This window comes from Ursus arctos, unplaced genomic scaffold (genome assembly GCF_023065955.2).
Source record: "Ursus arctos isolate Adak ecotype North America unplaced genomic scaffold, UrsArc2.0 scaffold_12, whole genome shotgun sequence".
In the NCBI taxonomy this organism is placed as follows: domain Eukaryota; kingdom Metazoa; phylum Chordata; class Mammalia; order Carnivora; family Ursidae; genus Ursus; species Ursus arctos.
The window spans coordinates 23080369-23105919 of record NW_026622786.1 but is presented as its reverse complement, the minus strand read 5'-3'; the positions used below and the strand labels follow the sequence as shown (position 1 = coordinate 23105919).

Genomic DNA, 25551 nt, shown 5'->3' with positions numbered 1-25551 from the left:
TTCAATAATAAAAATTCAAAAAAGAAAGAAGATGAATAAACTTTACATATAAAATTTAGAGTAAATTTTCAAAAATGTTCCCACTAGTAAAGATGCCAGTAGTTTAATTATTTCCCACTGCATGTCTCCCTTCTTGGAGAGAAATATCTGTTCTGTTGTCAAATCTGCATCATGATTGGGCTGTAAAAAGTCTATGCCAGTAAGCCTCCACCCCTCAAAAGCTCATGGACAAATGCCATAGAAATGAAGGTTGGTAGATAGCATTGATTGTGATACATCTTGGAAATTGAGATGATATTTACCTTCTGTATATTTTAGCATTGTCTCTATGGTTACACTCCTTTTATTTCCTCTTTTTAGTCATACAGTTTATCAAGAAAGAAAATAGTGCACTACACCTGCTTTGATCAACGGAAAAGAGCAAATGCGGCATTTTTGATAGGTGCTTATGCCGTAAGTACTTTTTCATGCTAATTTTCTATAATCAGGCCAATGGAATGCTAACACTGTCACATAAAATCCATGCCACTTTTTCAGTGGAGTTAGGAGATGGTGAAAATTATTAGTACCCTGGGAATGGATGTGGAACGGAAAATGTGGACTACTATCCATGGGCTATTTAACTCCCAGATTTTATTTCCTAGTAGCTAATGAAGGAATCTTAAAACCCCAATGGGCAGCTTGGTTCCCGCAGTTGTATAGGTGTTTTTTTAAAAAAAGAATATCCAGAAAGAATATTTCTAGGGTAAAGAATATATAGTGGAAGATTTTTATTTTGTTTTATTTTATTTTGTTTTATTTATTTTTTAAGTAGGCTCCATGCCCAGCGTGGAGCTTGAACTTAAAACCCTGAGATCAAGACTTGAGCTGAGATCAAAAGTTGGACATGTAATGGACTGAGCCACCTGGGAGCCCCTATAGTGGAAGATTTTTTTTTTTTTCCCCAAGAGAGGGGGTGGAAGGGGCATTGGGACAGGGAGAGAGAGAATCGTAGGCAGGCTTCTTGCTGGGCTCAGTCTCAAAACCCTGAGATCATGACCTGAGCCGAAATCAAGAGTCAGATGCTTAACCTACTGAACCATCCAGGTGCCCCAGTATAGTGGAAGATTTTTAAAGACTGTTGAGGTGCCCCTCTTTTTCAAAAGAGGAAATCGTAGATTGTGTGGGGGTGGGTTATTATTATTATTGTTATTTTTATCAATCCGTTTATTAATCTGTACATGTGTTTGCGGTAGGCAAACCAAATATAAAGCCTGCGTATATTATACTTCCCTAAGAACTGGACAAGACTTTCCCAAAATAATTTTGAATGGAAATTTTGTTCTCTGTAAACACTAAAATGTAAACGTGAGTTCCACGTGAATGTGCCGCAGAGTTTTGGTGTGACTATTTCTAGAATTTTCTATATGTACTGGATTGGGCAAAAACTTGGAAGGCAGAAGCCATCAGGGCTAAAATGCATCCTGTAACCTGTACTAGCTTTTTAGGGACATGTGTGATATCCACTTAGGAATATGCTGGTCTGAAGGCAGGGGAGAGAGGCGTCATTTCCCATCATCCTTGTAGAGGGTCTGTGCTTCTCTGAAGCCTGGAAGCACACTGCTGTGTGACCTTTCAACGGCCTCCTTCTGAAGATCTTGACGGAAGGAGGCCCCAGCTACTGTGCATCACCTTTTGCTACATCAAACTGAAAGGTCTGGGGGAAAAAGCCCAGAGGTGGTGTTGGAAAGACTGTCTGCTGTTGTAGGGTGTAGGCTGAGAATAGTGGCAGGCGGAGAGCTTGACTGCAGCCTGGGGCTTTGTTTCCAGGGCTGAGATGGCCAGCTCTGCCCATCTTTTCTCCCCCGATGTAGCTCCAATAAAGCCTGGCGCCATCCCCTGTGGTCCATTTCTTTCTCACTCTGTAGGCAACATGGTATAATACCAAGAATCATGACGAAAACCATTTTTTCATCCCAAAGTGGCTCTGGGATGATGGGTAAGCCACTTTATCTGTCTTCACTTTGTTTAGTTTCCTTATCTGTAAAATGATAGGGTTGGATATGTTTCCTTCCAATTCTGAGGATATGAGGATTATTTGTAGTGCCAGCCAGACTATTGCTTTTATTTTAAAAGTGTGCATGGAAAGCTGGCTATTGGCGTGAAGGTTCAGTGAAGTGCTGGTAAGCCGAATTAGGCAGGCAGGCTTATTTTTCACTTCACGTTGATAATCATTACTCATTTGAGACTGATAATTGACACCGTGTTTAGAATCCGGAGAGCCTGTAATAAGCTCTGGATTCAAGCCATGTGAGCAAGGTGTCCTTCCGGAGGGTTTTGTGATGGCACGTAAGCATGTTCTCTGGGACTCTTCTGTCTTGAGGGATTGCCATCAGAAAGTGGTCATCTGCCGCTCTCTCCTCGCCGTCCTGTCTTCCCCACCACCTCCCCTTCCGTCTCTTCTTTCCTTTTTAATGCCCAGCCTTCCTGTTTCTGGTGTCATCCTTAATTTTATCAATGGCACTGCTAGAGTTTTGAAAGGAAGTTCAGTCACAATAGATGCATTGAGCTTGGGATAAAATATATCAAATGCAGAAGTTTCCACCACTTTAATGCAACCAAATGAAGGAGTCGCCGTCTCAGCAGGTTGAAGAAGTGCTGGGGGCAGCACGAGCTGGCCTTACACGCTCGTGACAGTCCAGAGAAGCCATGTAAAGTAATTATTCTGGTACTGTTCATTTCCGAATTGATTTGCTTTTGCAGTTTTGGAAACGCATTCCCCAGAAAGCTTGTTGACACCACACTTAATAAAAATGAAAACCAAGAACTGTATTCTTTCCTTAGAGGGAATTTGGTGCCTGGTTTCATGTTGTGTGGATGCATTTAATTGTCGGCACAAGTTCTGTAGGAGAGTCAGTACTGTGTGTTATACACACATCAGTGAAGTTACACGTGGATTAAACGTTGCTATCTGGAGAAGCCAGAACCTTCTGGGGGAATGTTCCTATTATGAAGGTCACATATCCAAGTGCGTGTTTGTATCTCCACATTCTATATCTAAATGGTATCTCACACTTATTGTGGCAGAACAGAACCTTTTATTCCTTTTCTCTACAAACCTTTTTATTGCCACAGTCAGTGCCTGTTTAGTAAATGGACTACCCCCAATGACTTGCCGAGACACAGAGTAGTGTCATTTTCATTCCTCCTGTTTCTTCTTCCCACGTTCTACTCATCAGGAAGTTTGGTTAGCTCTGCCTCTAAAACATATATTGAGTCAGAATACTTCTTTCCGAATGTCGGGGTTAAAATGGCAGAGGAGTAGGGGACCCCTTTTTCAGCCAGTCCCTGAGTCGAGTTGGATAGGAACCAGACCAGCCTGAACATCCACGGAATCAGCCTGAGACGCAGGAAAATGCATCTGGATCTCTACAAATGAACATCTCCAGTGCTGAGTATTGAGGTACGAAGCGGGGAGCCGTGAAACCGCGCACAGATATCGGAAGATAAATGGAAGGGGGAGGGAGCTGCCGCGTTCGGGCGCCGAGAAGCGGTAGCCACCTGCACGGGGGAGCGGGCAGACAGGCGGACCGGCACCCGCGAGAGAGCAGACTGAGACCATGAGCCCAGAGCGTGCACCACCAGACTGAAACGGAGCTCCGGTGTGCTCACTGGATCCGACTGAGACCGGGAGCTTCGGGAGTGCGTGGGGCTGGCTGGTGGCTGGCGGTGTTAGAATCACAAAGGACAGAGACGCACAGGCCCTGGAAGTGAGGGCTGGGACGCCTGGTCTGGGGCGCACATCCCGGGACGCTGCAGGGTTGAGCAGCACCAACAGAAACAGAGTTAAAGTGGCCAGAACATCAGTGGAGAATGGTCTGCGATCCCTCTGTTCTGAGACAGAGGCTGAGATTTGGCCGCTGCTGCTCTGACTCTCAGAAGAGGCACAGCAAACCGCCAGGGAAAGCTGCCAGAGAACAAAAGCCTGGAAACACCGGCTCACAGTGTGCCCATCCCCATCCCCACTCGCAGGGGACACGGAGACTCTACGCAAACAGGGTTGCCTGAGTATCGGCGCGGCAGGCCCCTCCCCCAGAAGGCAGGCTGAAAAAATCAAGAAGCCCACATCCCTAAGGTCCCTATAAAACAAGGGCGCACGGCCTGGGTTCCGGTCAATAATTTGGGCTCTGGACAACCCCGCAACCTCTCCTCATCAGAATGATGAGAAGGAGAAGTTCCCCCCAGCAAAGAAAAGACAATGAGTCTGTGGCCTCTGCCACAGAACTAATGGATATGGATATAACCAAATTATCAGAAATGGAATTCAGAGTAACAATGGTCAAGATGATGTGTAGACTTGAAAAAAGTATTAATGAAAATGTTAATGAGAATATAGAATCTCTAAGGGCGGAAATGAGAGTGAATCTGGCAGAAATTAAAAATTCTATGAGCCAAACGCAGTCAAAACCAGAGGCTCTGACGGCCAGGGTGAATGAGGCAGAAGAACGTATCAGTGAATTGGAGGATGGGTTAGTAGAAGAAAAAGCTAAAATAGAATCGGAACTTAAAAAAATCCACACCCAAGAATGTAGGTTATGGGAGATTACTGACTCAATGAAACATTTCAATGTCAGAATCATTGGCATCCCTGAGGGGGTGGAGAAAAACAGAGGTCTAGAAGAGATATTTGAACAAATTGTAGCTGAAAACTTCCCTAATCTAACAAGGGAAACAAACATTTGTGTCCAAGAGGCAGAGAGGACCCCTCCCAAGCTCAACCACGACAAACCTACGCCACGTCACGTCATAGTGCATTTCGCAAATATTAGATCCAAAGATACAGTATTGAAAGCGGCCAGGGCAAAGAAATTTCTCACGTACCAAGGCAAAGGTATCAGAATTATGTCAGACCTGTCTACACAGACCTGGAATGAGAGAAAGGGTTGGGGGGGCATTTTTATTTTATTTTTATTTTTATTTTTTTTAAAGATTTTATTTATTTATTCGACATAGATAGAGACAGCCAGCGAGAGAGGGAACACAAGCAGGGCGAGTGGGAGAGGAAGAAGCAGGCTCATAGCAGAGGAGCCTGATGTGGGGCTCGATCCCATAACGCCAGGATCACTCCCTGAGCCGAAGGCAGACACTTAACCGCTGTGCCACCCAGGCGCCCCTGGGGGGGGGGCATTTTTAAAACTCTTTCAGAGAAAAACATGCAGCCAAGGATCCTTTATCCAGCAAGGCTGTCATTCAGATTGATGGAGAAATAAAGACCTTCCAGAATCGCCAGTCATTGACCAATTTTGTAACCACGAAACCAGCCCTACAGGAGATATTAAGGGGGGTTCTATAAAGGTAAAAAGGCCCCAAGAGTGATACAGAACAGAAAGTCACAATCTATAGAAACAAAGACTTTACTGGCAACATGGCATCATTAAAATCATATCTCTCAATATTCAGTCTCAATGTAAATGAACTAAATGCTCCCATAATACGCCACAGGGTTGCAGATTGGATAAAAAGACATGACCCATCCATTTGCTGTCTACAAGAGACTCATTTCGAACCCAAAGATGCATTCAGACTGAAAGTAAAGGGATGGAATACCATCATTCACACAAATGGACCTCAAAAGAAAGCTGGGGTAGCAATTCTCATATCAGATAGATTGGATTTTAAATTGAAGACTATAGTTAGAGACACAGAAGGGCACTATATTATCCTTAAAGGATGTATCCAACAAGGGGATATGACAATTATAAATATATATGCCCCCAACAGGGGAGCAGCAAGATTCACAAGCCAACTCTTAACCAGAATAAAGAGACATACAGATAAAAATACATTAATAGTAGGGGACCTCAACACCCCACTATCAGAAATAGACAGAACACCCTGGCAAAAACTCGACAAAGAAACAAAGGCTTTGAATGCCATACTTGACGAGTTGGACCTCATAGATATATATAGAACACTACACCCCAGAACCAAAGAATACTCATTCTATTCTAATGCCCATGGAACATTCTCAAGAATAGACCATGTTCCGGGACACAAAACAGGTCTCAACCGATACCAAAAGACTGAAATTATTCCCTGCATATTCTCAGACCACAGTGCTTTGAAATTGGAACTCAACCACAAGGAAAAATTTGGAAGAAACTCAAACACTTGGAGACTAAGAACCATCCTGCTCAGGAATGATTCGATAAACCAGGAAATCAAAAATCAATTTAAACAATTTATGGAGATCAACGAGAATGAAAACACAATGGTCCAAAACCTATGGGATACTGCAAAGGCAGTCCTAAGGGGGAAATACATAGCCATCCAAGCCTCACTCAAAAAAATAGAAAAATCTAAAATGCAGTTTTTATATTCTCACCTCAAGAAGCTGGAACAGCAACAGAGGGACAGGCCTAATCCACGCATGAGGAAGCAGTTGACCAAGATTAGAGCAGAAATCAACGAGTTAGAAACCAGGAGTACAGTAGAGCAGATCAACAGAACTAGAAGCTGGTTCTTTGAGAGAATTAATAAAATTGACAAACCTCTGGCAAGACATCCAAAAGAATAGAGAATGGACCCAAATTAATAAAATTATGAATGAAAAAGGAGAGGTCACAACCAACACCAATGAAATTGGAAGGATTATTAGAAACTTTTATCAACAGCTTTATGCCAATAAATTAAGCAATCTGGAAGAGATGGAGGCCTTCCTGGAAACCTATGAACTACCAAGACTGAAACAGGAAGAAATTGATTTTTTAAACAGGCCAATTAATTATGAAGAGATTGAGTCAGTGATAAACAACCTTCCGAGTAACAAAACTCCAGGCCCAGACGGTTTTCCTGGAGAATTCTACCAAACATTCAAAGAAGAAATAATACCTATTCTCCTAAAGCTATTTCAAAAAATAGAAACAGAAGGAAAGCTACCAAACTCATTCTATGAGGCCAATATTACCTTGATCCCCAAACCAGGCAAAGACCCCATCAAAAATGAGAATTATAGACCGATTTCCCTAATGAATATGGACGCCAAAATCCTCAACAAGATCATGGCTAATAGAATCCAACTGTACATTAAAAGGATTATCCATCATGACCAAGTGGGATTCATCCGTGGGATGCAAGGGTGGTTCAACACTTGCAAATCTATCAGTGTCTTAGATTTTATCCAGAAACAAAAATTCAGAAATCATATGATTCTCTCAATAGATGCAGAAAAGGCATATGACAAAATACAGCATCCTTTCCTGATTAAAATCCTTCAGAGTGTAGGAATAGAGGGTACATTTCTCAAGCTCATAAAAGCCATCTATGAAAAGCCTACAGCAAATATTATACTCAGTGGGGAAAAGCTGGAAGCCTTTCCCTGAAGATCAGGAACACGACAAGGATGCCCACTATCGCCACTATTATTCAACATAGTACTAGAAGTCCTTGCAACAGCAATCAGACAACAAAAAGGGATAAAAGGTATCCAAATTGGCAAAGAAGAAGTCAAACTGTCTCTCTTCTCAGATGACATGATACTCTATATGGAAAACCCAAAAGAATCCACTCCCAAACTATTAGAAGTTATAGAGCAATTCAGTAATGTGGCGGGATACAAAATCAATGCTCAGAAATCAGTTGCATTTCTATACACGAATAATGAGACTGAAGAAAGAGAAATTAGGGAATCCATCCATTTACAATAGCACCAAAAACCATACGTTACCTTGGAATTAACTTAACCAGAGACGTAAAGGACCTATATTCTAGAAACTATAAATCACTCTTGAAAGACATTGAGGAAGACACAAAAAGATGGAAAAATATTCCATGCTCATGGATCAGAAGAATTAACATAGTTAAAATGTCCATGCTACCCAGAGCAATCTACACTTTCAATGTTATCCGGATCAAAATACCGATGACATTTTTCAAGGAAGTGGAACAAATAGTCCTTAAATTTGTATGGAACCAGAAAAGGCCCCGAATCGCCAAGGAACTGTTGAAAAGGAAAAACAAAGCTGGGGGCATCACAATGCCGGATTTCGAGCTGTACTACAAAGCTGTGATCACAAAGACAGCATGGTACTGGCACAAAAACAGACACATAGACCAATGGAACAGAATAGAGAACCCAGAAATGGACCTTTGGCTCTTTGGGCAACTAATCTTTGATAAAGCAGGAAAAAACATCTGGTGGAAAAAAGACAGTCTCTTCAATAAATGGTGCTGGGAAAATTGGACAGCTACATGCAAAAGAATGAAACTTGACCACTCTCTCACACCATACACAAAGATAAACTCTAAATGGTTGAAAGACCTCGATGTGAGACAGGAATCCATCAAAATCCTAGAGGAGAACATAGGCAGCAACCTCTACGACATCAGCCAAAGCAACCTTTTTCATGATACATCTCCAAAGGCGAGAGAAACAAAAGATAAAATGAACTTATGGGCTTCATCAAGATAAAAAGCTTCTGCACAGCCAAGGAAACAGTCAAAAAAACTAAGAGGCAGCCCACGGAATGGGAGAATATATTTGCAAATGATGCTACAGATAAAAGACTGGTATCCAAGATCTACAAAGAACTTCTCAAACTCAATACGTGAGAAACAAATAAACATCATAAAATGGGCAGAATATATAAACAGACACTTTTCCAATGATGACATACACATGGCTAACAGACACATGAAAAAATGTTCAAAATCATTAGCCATCAGGGAAATTCAAATCAAAACCACACTGAGATACCACCTTATGCCAGTTAGAATGGCAAAAATTAACAAGACAGGAAACAGCAATTGCAGGAGAGGATGTGGAGAAAGGGGATCCCTCCTACATTGTTGGTGGGAATGCAGGTTGGTGCAGCCACTCTGGAAAACAGTGTGGAGGTCCCTTAAAAAGTTAAAAATTGAGCTACCCTATGACCCAGCCATTGCAATACCAGGTATTTACCCCAAAGATACAGACGTCGTGAAGAGAAGGGCCATATGCACCCCAATGTTCATAGCAGCATTGTCCACAATAGCTAAATCGTGGAAGGAACTGAGATGCCCCTTCAACAGATGACTGGATTAAGAGGCTGTGGTCCATATATAGAATGGAATATTACTTAGCTATCAGAAAGAACGAGTTCTCAACATTTGCTGCAACATGGACAGCACTGGAGGAGATAATGCTAAGTGAAATAAGTCAAGCAGAGAAAGACAATTATCATATGATTTCTCTCATCTATGAAACATAAGAACTAGGAAGATCGGTAGGGGAAGAGAGGGATAAAGAAAGGGGGGGTAATCAGAAGGGGGAATGAAGCATGAGAGACTATGGACTCTGAGAAACAAACTGAGGGCTTCAGAGGGGAGGGGGGTGGGGGAATGGGATAGACCGGTGATGGGTAGTAAGGAGGGCACGTATTGCATGGTGCACTGGGTGTTATACGCAACTAATGAATCATCGAACTTTACATCAGAAACCAGGGATGTACTGTATGGTGACTAACATAATAAAATAAAAAAACATTAAAAAAAAAAAAGAATACTTCTTTCCATCTCTGTTGTTGTCCCCTAAGCTCCAGCCACTGTCGTGTTCACCTGGATGACCACCAGAGCGTCAGACATTGTTTCCTTTTTATACTCTTGCTTTTGTTTAACCACAGTTGCCACACAATTGTCAGAGTAATCTTTTAAGAATATAAATTCGATCATTCATGGCCCTGTTTCAAATCTGTCTAGTGCTTGCTCACTGTTCTTGGCATTAAATTCAACCTCCTTACCGGTGCCAGTAAGATCCTCCCCGATCTGGCCCTGCCTACCTCTGTGTTCTCCTTGCTCAGGATGGCCCAATCACACTGGACTTCTAACCATGAAAATCTCAAGCTTATTCCCACCAGAAGGCCTTGATATTTCTGTTCTCTCTGTCTGGAGTTTTTTTTACCTAAAACCTTTGCCTTCCTGATTCCTTATAATGTCACTTCCTCAGAGACATGCCTTTTCAAATTTTACTCTTCTCCCCCCACCCCAGTCACCCTCTAGTCCCTCATTGTTTTCTTTTCTTTATAGCACTCTATTCTTTGAAATTATCTGATTCATTTATGTATTTACTTGTTTATTATTTCTTTCCTAGACTAGAGGGTAGGAACCTTGTCTGTTCTGTTCATTGCTGTGTCTGGGAGGTGATAAAACACTTAACAAGTGGTTAGGCCTAGCCATTCACCAGTTGAATTGGAAGCTGGTCACCATGGAGCCTTCCTGTTATGCTGAGTCATGGGGAAGTCCAGGGTGGGGGGTGTCCCAGGGAAGAGATGAGGTGGCCGGTGTGGGGGGGCATGGGATGCCGCAGACCGCAGCTACTTACCACCTGGTTTGGAACTATTTCAGTATTTCAACACTGAGTATCAGCTTAGAACCATGCCCCACTCAGAGTAGGTGCTCCGTAAATACCTATGCAGTGAATGAATAATGCGATGATAAAATATGGAAGAAGGAAGGAAGGAAACTTCCTTTAGGTAACTTCAGAGGGAAACTGAAAACGATCATATTGGACATGAAGTGTAAAGTGGTGTCTTCCTCATTACCAGAACGTTGTGATCTTGACTGAGCCAACTATGGCCTTTAAAGATGCAGAATCAAAGCAGAGATCAGAGTCCAAGGGCAGCATCCGCTATGTAAAGTCACATCATTACCTTGCCTTTTTTTGGATGAGCTTTTTTCCCCCAATTTTTAAAATTGTGATCAAATACGCACAACATAAAATTCACTGTCTTGCCATTTCTTTCTTTCTTTCTATTTATTTATTCATTTATTTAATTTTTAAAATATGTTTCTTAAGGACTTTATTTATTTGTCAGAGAGAGAGAGAGCACAAGCAGGGAGAGTGGCAGGGAGAGGGAGAAGCAGACTCCCTGCTGAGCAAAGAGCCTGATGTGGGACTCGATCCCAGGATCCTGGGATCATGACCTGATCTGAAGGCAGACGCTTAACTGACTGAGCCATCCAGGCGTCCCTTTCATTATTTTTTTAATTGAAGTATAATTGACATAGCATTGTATTATTTTCAGGTGTACAATGTACTGATTTAATATTTGTATCTATCGAGAGATATCACCATGGTAAGTACAGTTAACATTCGTCACCATACGTAGTGACAAAAGCATTTTTTTCCTTGTAATGAGTCTTCCCCTCTTTCAGCATACAGCTCAGTAGTGTTAAGTACATTCCTGTTGTTTTGCAGCTATCGTATCTTGCTTGGGAGTGTGATATCTTGTGCCAAACACGCACGAACAGAGTCACGGCTTTGCCTGTGTTTTTTTCGGTTAGATCAGGACTTTAAGTATGTCACACAAGCTTTTGTGTTTCTATTTTCTTATCTCTATGTGGGAGAGAGCCTTTTTACATTTTATCTCATAGAACTGTCAGGAGTATTAAGAAGGAGATAAAGTATAGAACACCACGTTCAGTAGGAAATTCACAAACCCTTCTCTGTGGGTGATTCTAAAGCCAGGGCTGCTAGAACGATGTGGCCACTGGAGATCCCAGTGACGCTGAGCAGACAGATGACAGGCACCGTTTCAGGGAAGTCCCTACTCATGAAGTATCTCTTTATCCCTAAGCCGTGACATTATCCTTCTTGAGATGAAGGGCACAGGTTTTAAGAGGAGATCAACTTTGTCGGGAAGGTGTTTGCCTTCCAGGACAATACTCAGGGCAGTGCTGGAGTTGGGGGTCAGGGTGCTTGAATCACAGTGGCAACCACAGTACTCTCACATGGGTTTGAAGAAGATGGCCTGAAGATATTGTAAGCATGAATTAATTAGGTTCTTGCTACATGCTTAAAGACCAAGTCCTTGCTAGTTACTATCTCGCTTTCAGTTCACAGAACTATGATCAAGAGGTCGAGGAGAATTTGGATCAGGCCCATGATGACTGGTGGATTGAAAAAATAATATGTGTGAAAAGTTACAACAAATGTGATGGTTTAGACTTAAAGAATGAAGATTTCTCCCCCCCCCCCCCGCCCACGTATGTGGAGGGTGCTTAAACAGAGGCAGTAACCACAATGTATTTTCCTTAACCCACTTGTTAAGTCCTCACATTGCTAAATAAGGGGTCTAATTATGGATTAACTGGAACTGGGCTGAGCCAGATGTCATGTCTGAATTAGAGATGACAAGGCTAAGGTTTGTAGACTTTGTAATCATGTCTGTGTCTGCTATTTATTCTGTAGACTACACTTAACGCCTTAGTAGTTATATTCTACCTTTAAGTCTACTGCTAATTGCAAAGAAGCCATTCTCCATCTGGTGTAGTGGTTGAGAGCAGCGACTTGCGCAGAGAGCCACAGGTTTGGCCTGGTATCCGCTTGCTAGTTTTATGTCTTGAGCAAGTTATTTAACTCATCCAAATTCCTGTTTTTTTTTCTCTTTAAAATAGAGATAATAACACTCCACCTAACATAGTTGTGGTGAAGACTGCAGGAGGTCATGCTCATGCAGGTGTCCTGGGGCAGTGCCTGGTATTTTAAGCATTTAGGAATGGCTGGCGGCTCTAGGCAGAGAAGTTGTGTGGCCTTCGACAAAGTTTTCTGGGCTCTTGTCCTCCCTCCCCTGAAGAGCTGAAGCCTGCTCCTCCTTTCTACCCCATTTTACACTTACACCCTTCCTTGGCTCAGTGACTTTCAGATGGTTGTTGATCTGTTGATTGCTTAGGGTAAATCACAGGAAGGTGTGGTATGAGTTGTTGTTGTTGTTGTTTTTAGGATATTATTTGCATTTTAAAAGAAGAAACTGTCCGAACCAAGCAGATTTCTCATTTTTGAGATGTGTATTCAGGCATTCTTTAGTTCAGTAAATATTTATTTAGCTTAGATGAGCTTGACACAGCACTGTGGTGGGCTCTGGGGAATATAAAAATATGAAAACTAGATAGAAAAATGAATACCTGTCTTAAAATGGGGGACAGATGAGTTATAAATAATTGAGAAAAATATGCAATAGGTGCCGAATTCATAAATATAAATCAACAAGTGTTTTTCCAGCCCTTATACGTGAGGCCTTGTTCTGGGAGTTGAGGATGCTAAGGTGAATAACTCTGCCTTCTGGGGAGGGGGTTTGGGGACCAGGGTCACACCCGAAGAGAGGGAGTGAGCAATGATGACCAACCCCGGTAGGCCAAGTTGGTGAAGGAATATTGAGGGGGCTGGGGGAGGACAGCATGGAGGGGAAGATGTTTTTGGGGGGCAAGAGGGGTTGGGAAATGATTAAATATATTTTAAATATCCAGTTTGAAAAGGGGATAATTCAGTGAATTTAATTGAAAACAGTTTTTTTTAAATTTAAAAAGTGGCATAGCTACATTATAGAAGAAAAGTAGGAAAATTCTCCTGCAGTGACATCATTCTAAACCTGAATATTCACTGAAGTATAATTACAATGTAGTTTTGTCAACTTTTCTCACTTGGCCTCCATGTTTTGGCTTTTTGCTACTTAGATGATGAAATAATATTCCATTTAGAGAGCATACTATTGTTTGTTTAACATTTTAGATGCCTTTGTGACATTTTCTTATAATGTGACAAATATCGTTTGGCATTATAAATATTTCTTTTTGTGGATTTTTGTCTTTAGATCGCCAGAAGTGGGATTAATAGATTCTAAAAATGTAAGCATTTTTTAAAAAGATTTTATTTGAGAGAGAGAGGGAGTGCATGTGCACGTGGTTGGGGGTGCAGAGGGAGAGAGAGAATTTTAAGCAGACTCCCCGCTGAGTGTGGAGCCCAATGCCAAGCTCTATCCCATGACCTGAGCCAAAATCAAGAGTCAGACACTTAACCCGTTGAGCCACCCAGGTGCCCCTAAGCATTTTTTAAGTTCTTAAAGCATATTATCATATTTTAGCCAGTTTGTACTCTGTTTGGCACTATGTGAAATATATCTCCAGCATCATATACCTTTGCATATTGGGTATAGACATTAAAAATCTAGAAATCTAATTGGTTAAAATGATCTAATTGTTTTACTAATCATTTTTGGATTAATAATGAGATTTATTATTCCTGTATTTATTTGTAGGTTTATTAACTTTTGAATAGTTGGTGTTTTGAAAATCTGTTTCCTGTATTTGGACCATTAAAAGTTGACAAGTATCAGTCTCTTCTTTCCTTTAAGAAAAGAAGTCATTTTGAGGCTCCTGGGTGGCTCAGTCGGTCAAGCGTTTGACTGTTGATTTTGTCTCAGGTCATGATCTCAGGGTCGTGAGATTTATGGAGCCCTGAGTTGGGCTCTGTGCTCACCAAGGAGTTTGCTTGAGATTCTCTCTCTCCCTCTTCCTCTGCCCCTCCCCGCCCCATGCATGCTGTCTTTCAAATAAATAATCTTTAAAAAAATAGAAGAAGTCATTTCCCTGAATCTAATTTGTATCAATAGATGTAGACCCCTAGAAATCACACCCATCAGTCCAAGTTTCTGTAAGAAATTAGGAAGTCCATATACCTTAAATTCTGTTACTTTTCAAAATGCTATGTTATTAAGTACTTACATATATGTGAATTCAAAGGAACTGCTGATAATGGATCTGTTGATTATTCAACACCTAGAGGTCTACTGAATATACAGAAAATTATATTCAGGATAGTATTATTTAAAAGTGGTTCATGTCTATGTGTTTAAACCATTGAAAAGTGATAATCGAGGCCAACTACCTCTGAATTTGTTTTTGCTTTTATCATTTGGGACAAACACATTAGTTCCCTTAATCTCTAATTCACAATTCATCTGTAAATTTCAATTTCACAACTGCTTTAACTTGTCATCAAAAAGCTGTAGGTTAAGCCCATGTTATCTAAAAACATAGGTGAAATCATCAAGAAAAATGTTGGTTCAAAATAATAAAGGCATTTACCTTAACAACTTATTGAAACAATAGTAAAGTGGATGTCAGCTACTAGTGTTCTGTCAACCTCTGTGGCTTCTCAGTAATTCTAACAGATAGCATTTGCTTCGTCTGCGTATGGAAATTGTGGAGAGGAAGGGAGGTGTGGCACAAGGCGGGGGCAGGGCAGTTTCCTGTTGTGCAGTTCCTTCCTTTTAGAGCGTGATAGGCAAGAGTGCTTTTGTGATATGGCTTAAATGGGCCAGACCGGCTTTTATCCCTGTAGGCTTATATTTTTGGTGCTTTTAAAAACAGGTGAGGCTCCCTAAGATCATACAGCATTTTCAATTTTAATCAGAGTTGAATCTTTAAAATTTTAACTGGATGCATTTTTTATGGAAAAAAGTTTAAAAAGAGGTACCTGAGCCCTTGAAGAGATTGTCCATTATCAGAATGTCACTTGAAATGTATTTATAATGCCTGATGTGAGTGCAGGGGATCAGCCCATCTGGGTTAGTCTGCAATTAACATGTCCTATGTATGTTTGCGTGGGCTTCACCTGGCAATTACACGAGTCTGAGCCATCTCTGTTCAGCTTTATACAAATATCTGGACAGAACAGACTCACATTTAGATGTATCCCTAGTGAAGCACTATAAGCTTCCTATTCAATGAGATATTTATGAGAATATATACAGAATTTTATATATATATATATATATATATATATATATATATATATATATATATATAAATATATACGTCTGGAGGTCGTATGTCCAAGTTTTATGCAAAATGAAGTTATTTGGTTGCTAAACAACCGCCATGGTAAAAATTGATATTGAATCCACTTGATTGTGTTTACTGATTGTGTTTATTGTTTTCTCTATTGTTTATTGTGTCTATTGTTTAAAAATAAACATCTGTTAATTTAGAAAAGTAGACTCACTTTTACAGAACCCATAAGGTACCTCTACAGGAAGTTCACTGGGAAAAACTCTGCTCCAGTCCCGCTTTCTCATGTTTCATTTGGAGAATCTGAGCCCAGAGAGATCAAGTACCTTGCCCAAGGTCAAATCCAGTTAGTGAGAGACTAGAACCCAAATCCCCAAGTTCCTAGTTGGAGCTTTATTCACAGCATGTAACTGAGCAGTGCTAGTCTTGGAATAATACTACATCTTAAACCGTAATATTCTGCAGAAGATTCAAAATAACATGTAGTGTGGAAGGGCAGAATTTTCCAGTTACAAAGCAGTGTTTCACTTTCTTTTCCAGGTAGCATCTGAGCTTTAATTCTGGCTAAGGGGGCTAACACCCCAAATACCTTTACGTACCAGCCAGTGCATGTGTGTGGCAGTTCTGCTCACACTTGCTTTGGTGTTGTCCATGCCTGGCTTAGAGTAGGTCTAAGTGTCAGGAGTGATAGGAGAAAGGAGAACCAAGGAATGACATGAAGCAGTTTAGGTCAGATCTCAGGACAGGGCTTTCCAAGCTTCTTTCACTATAAACCATGGTAAGAACCATATTTCACACTGCCCCTTAGTACACACACTCACACTATCACACACACACACACACATACCCCATGCAGATGTAGAACCACAACAAAATGTTCACGAAGCAATTGTTCCTTTACAATGGGTGAGGTATACTGACATTTTATATTCTGTCCTATTTTATTAAAAAAATCTTTGCCCTATTAAATTGATTTTGTTACTCAATAGTGGGTAGTTACCTGCTGTTGGCAAAACGCAGCCATTGCAGAATCTGCTTACTATGCTTTGGTGTGAAATGCATGTTTTTCAGGGTATCAGTTTTGGCACTGAATACACAGGTGATTGGCCCATCTGGGCTAGCCTACGATTAAACATGAACAGCTTAAGGAAAATGGAAAGTGTTCTGAACTCAAAAAGCTCCTCTGTCTAAATATCAAGATGTCCAGCTGGTCTCCACATGGTATTGATTCAGTTGATACTTGATGGCTAGGAAAAGCTGAGTTTGTTTTAAGACCTCAAGTACTGCAATCTGTCTTTTCTTATCTCACTTTCACTTGAATCACTGTGTTTCCCTCAAACTCCTACTCATCCCCTTCTTGCTGGCAGCCAAAAAGTACGTTTATTCGTTTGGAACAACCTTGAATGAGAGAGGCCTGTGCTTGGGTCAGCACTGGCGGGTGCCTGGGGAGCCAGTGTTGAGTTGGTCTCTGGGTCTGTCACGGGACTGCCTCGTCCAGTGTGGTTTCTATATTCATGCTGATGGTACGTGATGCCCTATGCACTTTGTGACATATAATCTTCAACCTTAGGTTTATAAGAGTTTTTGAATGCATAATTTTAATCTATGTAAGTTTCATTTCAAGAAATCTCTTCTGGGGCGCCTGGTGGCTCAGTTGTTAAGCGTCTGCCTTTGGCTCAGATCATGTTCCCAGGGTCCTGGGATCGAGCCCCCCATCGGGGTCCCTGCTCAGTGGGAAGCCTGCTTCTCCCTCTCCCACTCCCCCTGCTTGTGTTCCCTCTCTCGCTGTCTCTCTCTCTGTCAAATAAATAAATAAAATCTTAAAAAAAAAAAAGAAATCTCTTCTGTTTGATATAGTGAGTAAAATAATAGCCTTTTCCCCATTATGGACAATGAATTGAAATAAAAAGCCCTCTCCATATGTATTTTCTGAAATTTAAATAAAGGAGGAGCTAACTGGAGCTTCTGTTGAGGCTGCCGTGTGTTGAGTTATTCCTAAGATCTTTAGTGCCCAAAACATGGTGACCGCATGAGTAAACTGAGCCATGCCCTGTCAGCTACTAGGTTCCTATGTTAGTGCCACCCTGCCCTGTATGTCTTTCTTAATTCTCTTCTTTTTTGCTTCTCTGCCTCAGCCTTGCGTCCCCTGTGCCCACCGCCTCTCACCCCCCATGACAAATGCTCGTAGGGCCCCTGAGTTTTCATTATGGAAAACCAAGCTTTTATGATGAGGACCGAAAGCCAGGGATGTAGTTAGCAAATTCACAGTTCATTCAAGTGAATTGCGGGACTAGGAAAGTGTTACCTCAGTCTGAAAGATCTGTTTGGAGTTGCCGTAGTATCTCAGAGCTTATTGAATAGGGGAGTAACTTTCATGGTTCATGGTTTCAAATTAATGAGTAGACAGACAAGCCTTTCCGTGTGAAGATAAGTACCGTGGAATGAATCAGATGTTACACTTCTGTTGAGAGGTGATGTGTGAGTCATTCAGTGGGGCTTGTGTTGGGAAATTTCTAAGTAATAAGAGAGAACCATCGTGTTTTCTCCATAATTTGTTCGCTTATCCCTCCCCTACCCCCTAGTTGTTTATTTTGTCATTTCTTATTCTTTGACCCAGACCATGGCTTAACGCTAGCTTTTCTTACCTTGTCTTACAGTTGATCATGTGCAGTTGTCAGCTGCTAGAATAAGCTCCTTGCAATCACTCGCTTTGCCATCTCTCTCCCACTAGAGTGAGCTCCTTGAGAGAAGGGATGACTCTTCCTCATGCTTGTATCCCCAGTGACTAGCTCTTATTTTAAGGAGTAGAGGAATGAATGAGGTATGAGACAGCCCTGGAGGGGATTCAGATTTCCAACAGTGACTGATCTCATCTTCATAGCATGTATGAAATGATGCAGACGGACTCCATACCTGGCGTCTCCATCATACCGCTCCTACCCCCAGCTCCTGGCCTTGACTTCTGTCACCAGGGTTTCGGCAGCAAGGCTTTAGTTTGAAATCAACTGCTTGTTAAAAGCTATGGGAATAGACCGATCCTGTACAAAGAACTGATGGCTATGCAGTAACTCTTCTAATAGCATTGCAGGGTATTATCTGCCTTGGAATTGGAGACACTTAAAATCCCACTAGTTGAATGTGATAAAATATTTCTGTTCCCTTCAGAAATGTCTGAAATTTTGAGAAAATTCTCAGTGTGTCCACGTGAGTAGTGGTTTTGGCAGCAAGCTACATCTTTTACCTGGAGCCACATTTTAAGTTTTTATTCTTTTCCTGGAAACACATCCGTGAAATAATGGAAAGAGTGACAAAGTGGGATTAACATTTTAAAACAGTTTCTAAAATCATTTTGTTTTCTCGTTTCCAAGTCAGATATAGGAATTAAAAAAAAAACAACCACATCCAGTTTTAGGATATCCTGGCTTGGGCTTTGCCATTATTAGCACAGAGTTAAAAAATATATTAGATACTACATTTTGTACATGTGTACTCACTGATGACAATATTTTCCTTCTGAATTCATGGAAGAGGAAGTCAGATTTAAGTTGTTGATTAAGATCCTTCTATTACAATAAAGAATTTTGGGATTTACCCAGAATGTGGGCCACTAGACTCTTTCTATAAACTCTATTTTACTTTTTTAAAGGAATATTGGTTGACCTAGATCTGAAGTTAAATACAAAGACTGCAGGATGGGAGTCTGGCTTTTACTGTATCTACTATAGCAATTCGGGGAATACTTTCCCCTCTGAAGAATTGCTCAGTGGAACTGTATAGAGTACATTGATTCTTCCCTAAGTTCCAGAAGCAGACAGATCTTAGAGAGAGGTCCTCTCTTTGCCCTGCCCGCCCACCCCCTACCCTTTGCCGCCCCTCCTCCTTACTGCGCCAGGAAACCCAGAGAAATTAAGGAACTTGGCCCAAGAGGCAGAATAGGGAGGGACAAGAACCCCTCTACTTTTGGCATTCCAGTCCTCCTTCCCCTGTTCGTTAGCACCCCCCAGCTTATCGAGGCTCCCAGAGTCCCAGTTAGCGCTACTGTGTGAAATAACCAGTCACCCTCTTTGCCCTTGGCTTCCATTTATAGCTGTTACTTTGCCCTTGGCTTCCATTTATAGCTGTTACTTTGCCCTTGGCTTCCATTTATAGCTGTTACTTTGCCCTTGGCTTCCATTTATAGCTGTTACTCACCTAACCACTCCTACTTACCTCTGCGTGGCTCTCCTTCATCTTTGTCCCCCCCCCCCCCCCCGCTACTTCCACCTCTTTCTGCTCCCTGCATTTCTGATCACTTCTCTCCTGTGGCTTTGTTTCCTTCCTTTCCCTGCTCCCCCTCTCTTAATTGGCTCCTGTGTAGAATAGCAGTATTGTCATGATTTGAGTTTTTTGGTTACATGTCACAGAAACTGGCTCTGACTTGCTCATGCTTAAAACTCGAATTTTTATGATTTTCCTGGTAGCTTAGTCAAAAGAGGGAAGTAGAGGGCTTCTGTAAGCCTTCATTGTTTAATAAACACTCTTTCTTCATCTTAACGGGAAAGTCTTTCCCTCTCCCCTTCTGTCTGGCTCCTTTGTTCTTTCTGTTGTTGGAACAAATAATTATTGAGCAGCTGTGCCAGATGCTCTTCTTGGCTCTGAAGGATCTGGCAATGGACAAGAGAGATAAAATCCCTGTCCTCCTAGACCTTGTATTCTGCTGTGGGACACAAACAGAAGGTCAGCAACAGTGACTCTGTGGTAATAGGATAGGGACTGGCTGGATGCTTCAGGTTGGGAGTTGAGAGAAAGCCTCTCTGAGGTGATGACGGTTAAGCTGATAAAGAGGAAGAACATTTTAGGCAGAGAGAATAGCATGTAGAAAGCCTTTCAAGGTGGAACTAGAACTTGGTATGACTGAGGATCCAAGAGAAAGCTGAGGTGGCCAGAACACAGAGGACAAAGGGGCTGATGCGGGTGATGAGGTCTGAGGTGTCCACCAGGGCTCGTGTATGAGGGGAAGAGTTTGGATTTTATTCTCCATGACGTGGGAAGTTGTTAGAGAGTTGAAATGACCTGTTTTGCACTGAAAAAGACTTTTAAAACTCATCTTTAAGAACTCTGCTTAAAGCTCTTCATGGTACCGTTAGCTCTGGGTTTCAGATTTCTCTTACGCTACCATGCCATAATGGTCTGATTATTTACATGTTTGCCTTCCCTACTGTCTTCATTTTTGTGTCCCTAAAATATAGCTCAGTCCCTATTAGAAGACACATGAATGAAGAGGTAGATTTGTCACATGTGTTGTCAAGGACACAGGCAAAGCCTTTTGTTGTGTCCTTGGAATTTCACGGAGAATGTTGGCCTCCTTATCAACTATCACTTAAAGCTAATGAAATCATATGTATTTGTAGTTCTGTGATATAATTCAGGTATTTCTCACTTCTGTAATGCTTATGATAATAGCGATTCTCAACCATAATTTTGTTTCAGAAATACTCGTGGGCCAGACCTCTCGTATCTGGTGAATCAGAATCTCAGGGGGGAGAAATCAGGATATCTCCACCTTACAACAGCTTTGAAGGTTTTTCTGAGGCATTTGAAATTGATCCCTTGGCTTCTATTAGAAGATAGGAAGTAACATACAAGGGATAATCCTGAGGTTAGGAACATATTTGCCCTGTTCTTGGTGTTATCCACAGTGCCTGGTACCAGTAATTCCTTACTGAATGAAGAAATGCATCACCTGTGTGTAAAACTGTGGCAAATTCTCTGCCCATCTCCTTCTTTTCCTTTCTTCTTCTTCCTTATTTTTCTTACTACTAGTCAATCTGTACTCAAGTCTTGCTGCTGATCAAAAGACAGGGGGAGAAATCACTGACCCAGGATGAAGAGGGGAGCTTTCTGGAAGTCGGGAGGATTAGCTACAGCAGCGAGCTGGAAGGGGAGGGAAATTTCCTGTCGCTTCAGGGAAGGTGGATAGACTGACTTCCTATGTGTTATATATATTGGCTATACATGCAATAGATCTGTTAGTTGGATTTAAGTTATTTTTATCTAAGTTGGAATTGCCTTTACTTACTTCAGTTGTACTGTTTGTGGAGTTAATAAACTTTTAGGGAGCATGGTTACTTCTTTAAAAAATCTATACACATTTCAGAATGATTAATTCCATTATGTTCTTGAAGGACAGTTCTGTTATGTGGCATCTATTTGAACAGGTCGGGCTAATGCACAGTAAAACGGCCCTGGAATCCTTTCTGCAAACACCTGACTGATGGGCAAAGCTCTTGTTTCTCCTGCTTTCTCTAAGCAACAGATCTTTGTAAATATTGGAAAAGAACAACCAGTTCCTTGTTTGTGTTCATTGTTGGTTTTCTATTCTTGAGTCAATTCAAAGAACAGTAGCTTACAAGTTACTGTGAGATTCTCGATCTGAGATTTGTTCACATGCTGTGTGGATTCTGTCTTAGAAGTTTGGATAACATCTCACCTACAAACATCTTCATTTTGGAAAAGGATAAGATGACTATTTGAAAAGGCTTCTTTTTTTGTCCCTCCGGTGCTTGCTCTAGTTACTAAAATGAATACATTTGATTGTCTGGTCTACCTCCTTCCCTCTGCCTAAGCTGCTGTAAGTTGCTGTAAGTTCATAGGAAGCAAGCCATACTTTGGTCATATTGCTTTCCCACCCTGGTCGGGTTCCATTCCCGGCGAGTTTGGCAGTCTTCCCCCTGACCTTTCTCATCCAGTTTTCTTCCCAATTATCCCCCTTTGGTTACAGCAAGAAAATCTTTCTCCTCTTGTATTTGCCACGCCTCCTGTTGTCTCAGATTTGAAATCAGTTCTAATCGTAATGCCAAATATTGAGGAAAGCTCTGCATTTTGAAGTGGAATTAGATATATTAAAGTACCAATCCAAACATTTGAAATAATTCAAAGTTCACTTTAAAGTCATTGTAAACATGTGCACTGGTTTCCTTGTGTTTTATTTTTCTAATCTAGGCTTTCCTCAAGTATTAGCATCGAGGGGAAAGAATTTAAAAAGCAAACATGCCCCTTTAATTTAATTATTTTGTTTTAGTTTTTAGTTTTTGAAATCATGTTTTCCACCACGTTTTATTTTAGATATATGATTTTAATGGTAACGTGGAATCTGTAGTCATTTTTGGACTAGCCTACGAGACTGATAACCATTAAGATTTTATCTTTGGGAAACTATTTCCGGAGATCTAAATATTAGCCTTTTCAAGTACGCTTTTAGAATAGAATTCATCTGCAAGTTAAAGACATTCTGTAATTGGTTATAGGTGTTAAGAGAATTCGAACACTGAGCTTGCTCTACTGTGGATTTCTCAGCTGCATCTTCGTCATAATTGAAGTTACGGTCTTTGCCTTCTCAGCTTGATCAAATTCAGTCCTTGGTTTAAAGGACACACACCTCTTTTTTCACTTTTCCTTAATTTGAGAGGTTTTATGAAATATAATTCATATTATATCCAGAAGTAAGCAGTGAAACCCAGCATGAGGAAGTCTTGACATGGAACCATTCCATTTGAGAGTATGTATTATTCAAGTAATGTCCTGGAGTGACTCTGTTTTTGTATTTCATACAGAGACTGGCTTGTGATGATGAATGATGGGTGATATACAAGGGTTATGTTGACCTGTGTGTCATAACATAACAGCATTATACTCAGCTTGTGTGAGACTAGGGACTTAGGTTTTCTTGGGACCAAATATTTTTTCCTTTTCCCCCTTAAAAGGGGCTCTTTAGACTTCTTTGTGCTGAGAGCATTGGCTGAGTGTTTCCTTGGTTTGCTTTAATAAGGGGCTGCGCTAGTTCAGCGAGATACAAGGAGCTCGGCAATGTCTGCGTTGGAACATGGGCTCTCTCCAGGCGGGAAAAGCCTGAGTGTTACTGAGACACAGCTAGCAAGAGATGTGTATTCGTCCGGACTGTAGCTGTCAGTTCTGGAAGAATATCTTTGCAGGCTGCTCAAATTCTGGTTCCCGTCAAATTAGACGGGAAGACACACAGAGCTAATGTTCTCTACAATTTTCCTAAATTGCCCTTCAAAGAGCTGCCACTGGTTTCATTCTCTTCACGCCCATGAGAGGCAGAGATAGTATTTCTATTCCAAATGCATTCTCGAATAAATAAAGTCCACTGTGTATCAAATCTCAAATTCAAATTAAAATGTAAAGAGATGTCACTTGAGAGTATTTCAGAGCAAACATCACCTCAGCCAAAGAGTACAGTCCTTCCTAGACCTTGTTCTCATAATGATGCCAGATGACTGTGAAGTATTTTTAGGGCAGAAATAAGCCATGGGGTTGGAAGCCTGGCATCAGATTCTGCCTGACTTCTAGACGGAGTGTGGCCTCCATATTTGTTCAGCAGATGCATTGTCTTTGCAGGCCTCATAATCTGTGATTTATAGTAGACTCAAAACTGGAAGAGCAGGGAGAACGACTTACCTTCCTTTGTAATGTGTTAAAGACAAGGCGCATTCATTCTTGTTTTAATTAGACTATTCAATACAATAGATTTAAAATAGACTGAATAAAATATGGGCTGGTTTAAATATTCATTTGCATTTCTGGTTTGTAATCAGACTTAACTATCTAATTTGTAAGTGATTGTTTAACACTGAATATTTTTATTTCCATAAACAATGAGAACAAAATAGAATCAGTGTGCATTTGAAGAATGTTTGGCTTTTCTCTTTTTTCTTTTTTTTTAAGTTTTAAAGCTGAATGTAGATTTTGTTTTCTCAGTCACTGGTTATAATGAAAGGAAATGATTAAGAAGAGAAATGTTGCTAAAAGGAGTAAAATTAAACATTTTGTTTGTGCTTGCATAGTACAGTTAAACTTAATGCTGTCTTCAGGAAAAAGCAGTTTATAAATTAAGTGCCCTGACACTTAAGAAGTCTGAGAACCAAAGTGTTGGGAGCCAAGGAAGAGACTTTAGAAGTTTTATGTTTCAACTCTGTGCAGAGTTTCTCACCTCTTAGTGTGTTTTTGTAGATGTTCATTCCATGGACTTTGGTGGCTCATTCTTGGTTACTGGTAATTGCTTTCCTTTCCTAAAACTAAACCTAGCCTAGTGTTCCTATTCTTTTGTTCATGAAAAGTTCACATAAGGAAAAATAAGTACAGCATTGTTTCTCTTCTGGTTACATGTACTTTGTTGGGGAAAGATGTGGGCCACCTCAAGGATCTTCTGATATTTTGACAATGAATTTGATAAAACAGGGGTCACAGCATTTATCTTATGGTTGTTGATTCGAAGGCACCCGGAGACTCAGGAGGCCATTTGAAGAGGCAGAATCGAGAGTAGGGTCAACATCTATACTTTCAGATGAGAGGGTTGAATTAAATGATGGTCTGTATGTTATGGTTTTGGTATATAGCAGTCATGGGGGATGTTTACAACCTCATGTTTTGATGGTTATACACACAGACAGGCTTTAAGACTCAGGCATCAGAAATAACGGTTGTGGGTCCAGATTCACGTGGATACAGGTGGTCAAAAGGAGAAAAGAAATATTTTGGGACCAAAGTGTATCTCCTTTCTGTGGTCCTAGAAGAGCTGTGTGCTTGATACAAATCTGAGCACTTTACATATAATATTAATTCATTAAATCTTCCCAACAGTCTTCTGAGCAGTTACAGCTCTTATCCCTACTCCACAGGTAAGGAAATGGAAGCACAGAGAGTTCATGTAATACAGCTCACCCATGAAAGAGCCTGGATGTGAATCCAGGCAGCTTGGCTACAGACTCGGGGTGCCTAACCACTGCACTCTGTCACCCACTCTCTAGATAGATGATCCGTGTCCCGTGACCACGTCACACTTGTTCTCACATAAAATGCCCTCTTTCTCTCCACTGTTCGTGCATCCGTCAAACATTTTTTGAGTATGCGCCACATGCCAGACAGCGTTGAGTCCTGTGCATAGAGAAGGGGCAAACTTATAGTCTAGCC

General features: G+C 41.1%; 1 protein-coding gene across 12 annotated transcripts in view; it reads left to right on the top strand.

Moving 5' to 3' along the window:
- CDC14A (cell division cycle 14A) overlaps positions 1 to 25551 on the top strand; it is a 208582-nt gene that overhangs the window by 75640 nt on the left and 107391 nt on the right. For all 12 annotated transcript variants that reach the window (XM_048220695.2, XM_044383602.3, XM_048220698.2 and 9 more), the window contains one exon: positions 361 to 453. In XM_048220695.2, the coding sequence (XP_048076652.1) occupies positions 361 to 453 (93 nt within the window). The remainder of the gene's footprint in view (positions 1 to 360; positions 454 to 25551) is intronic.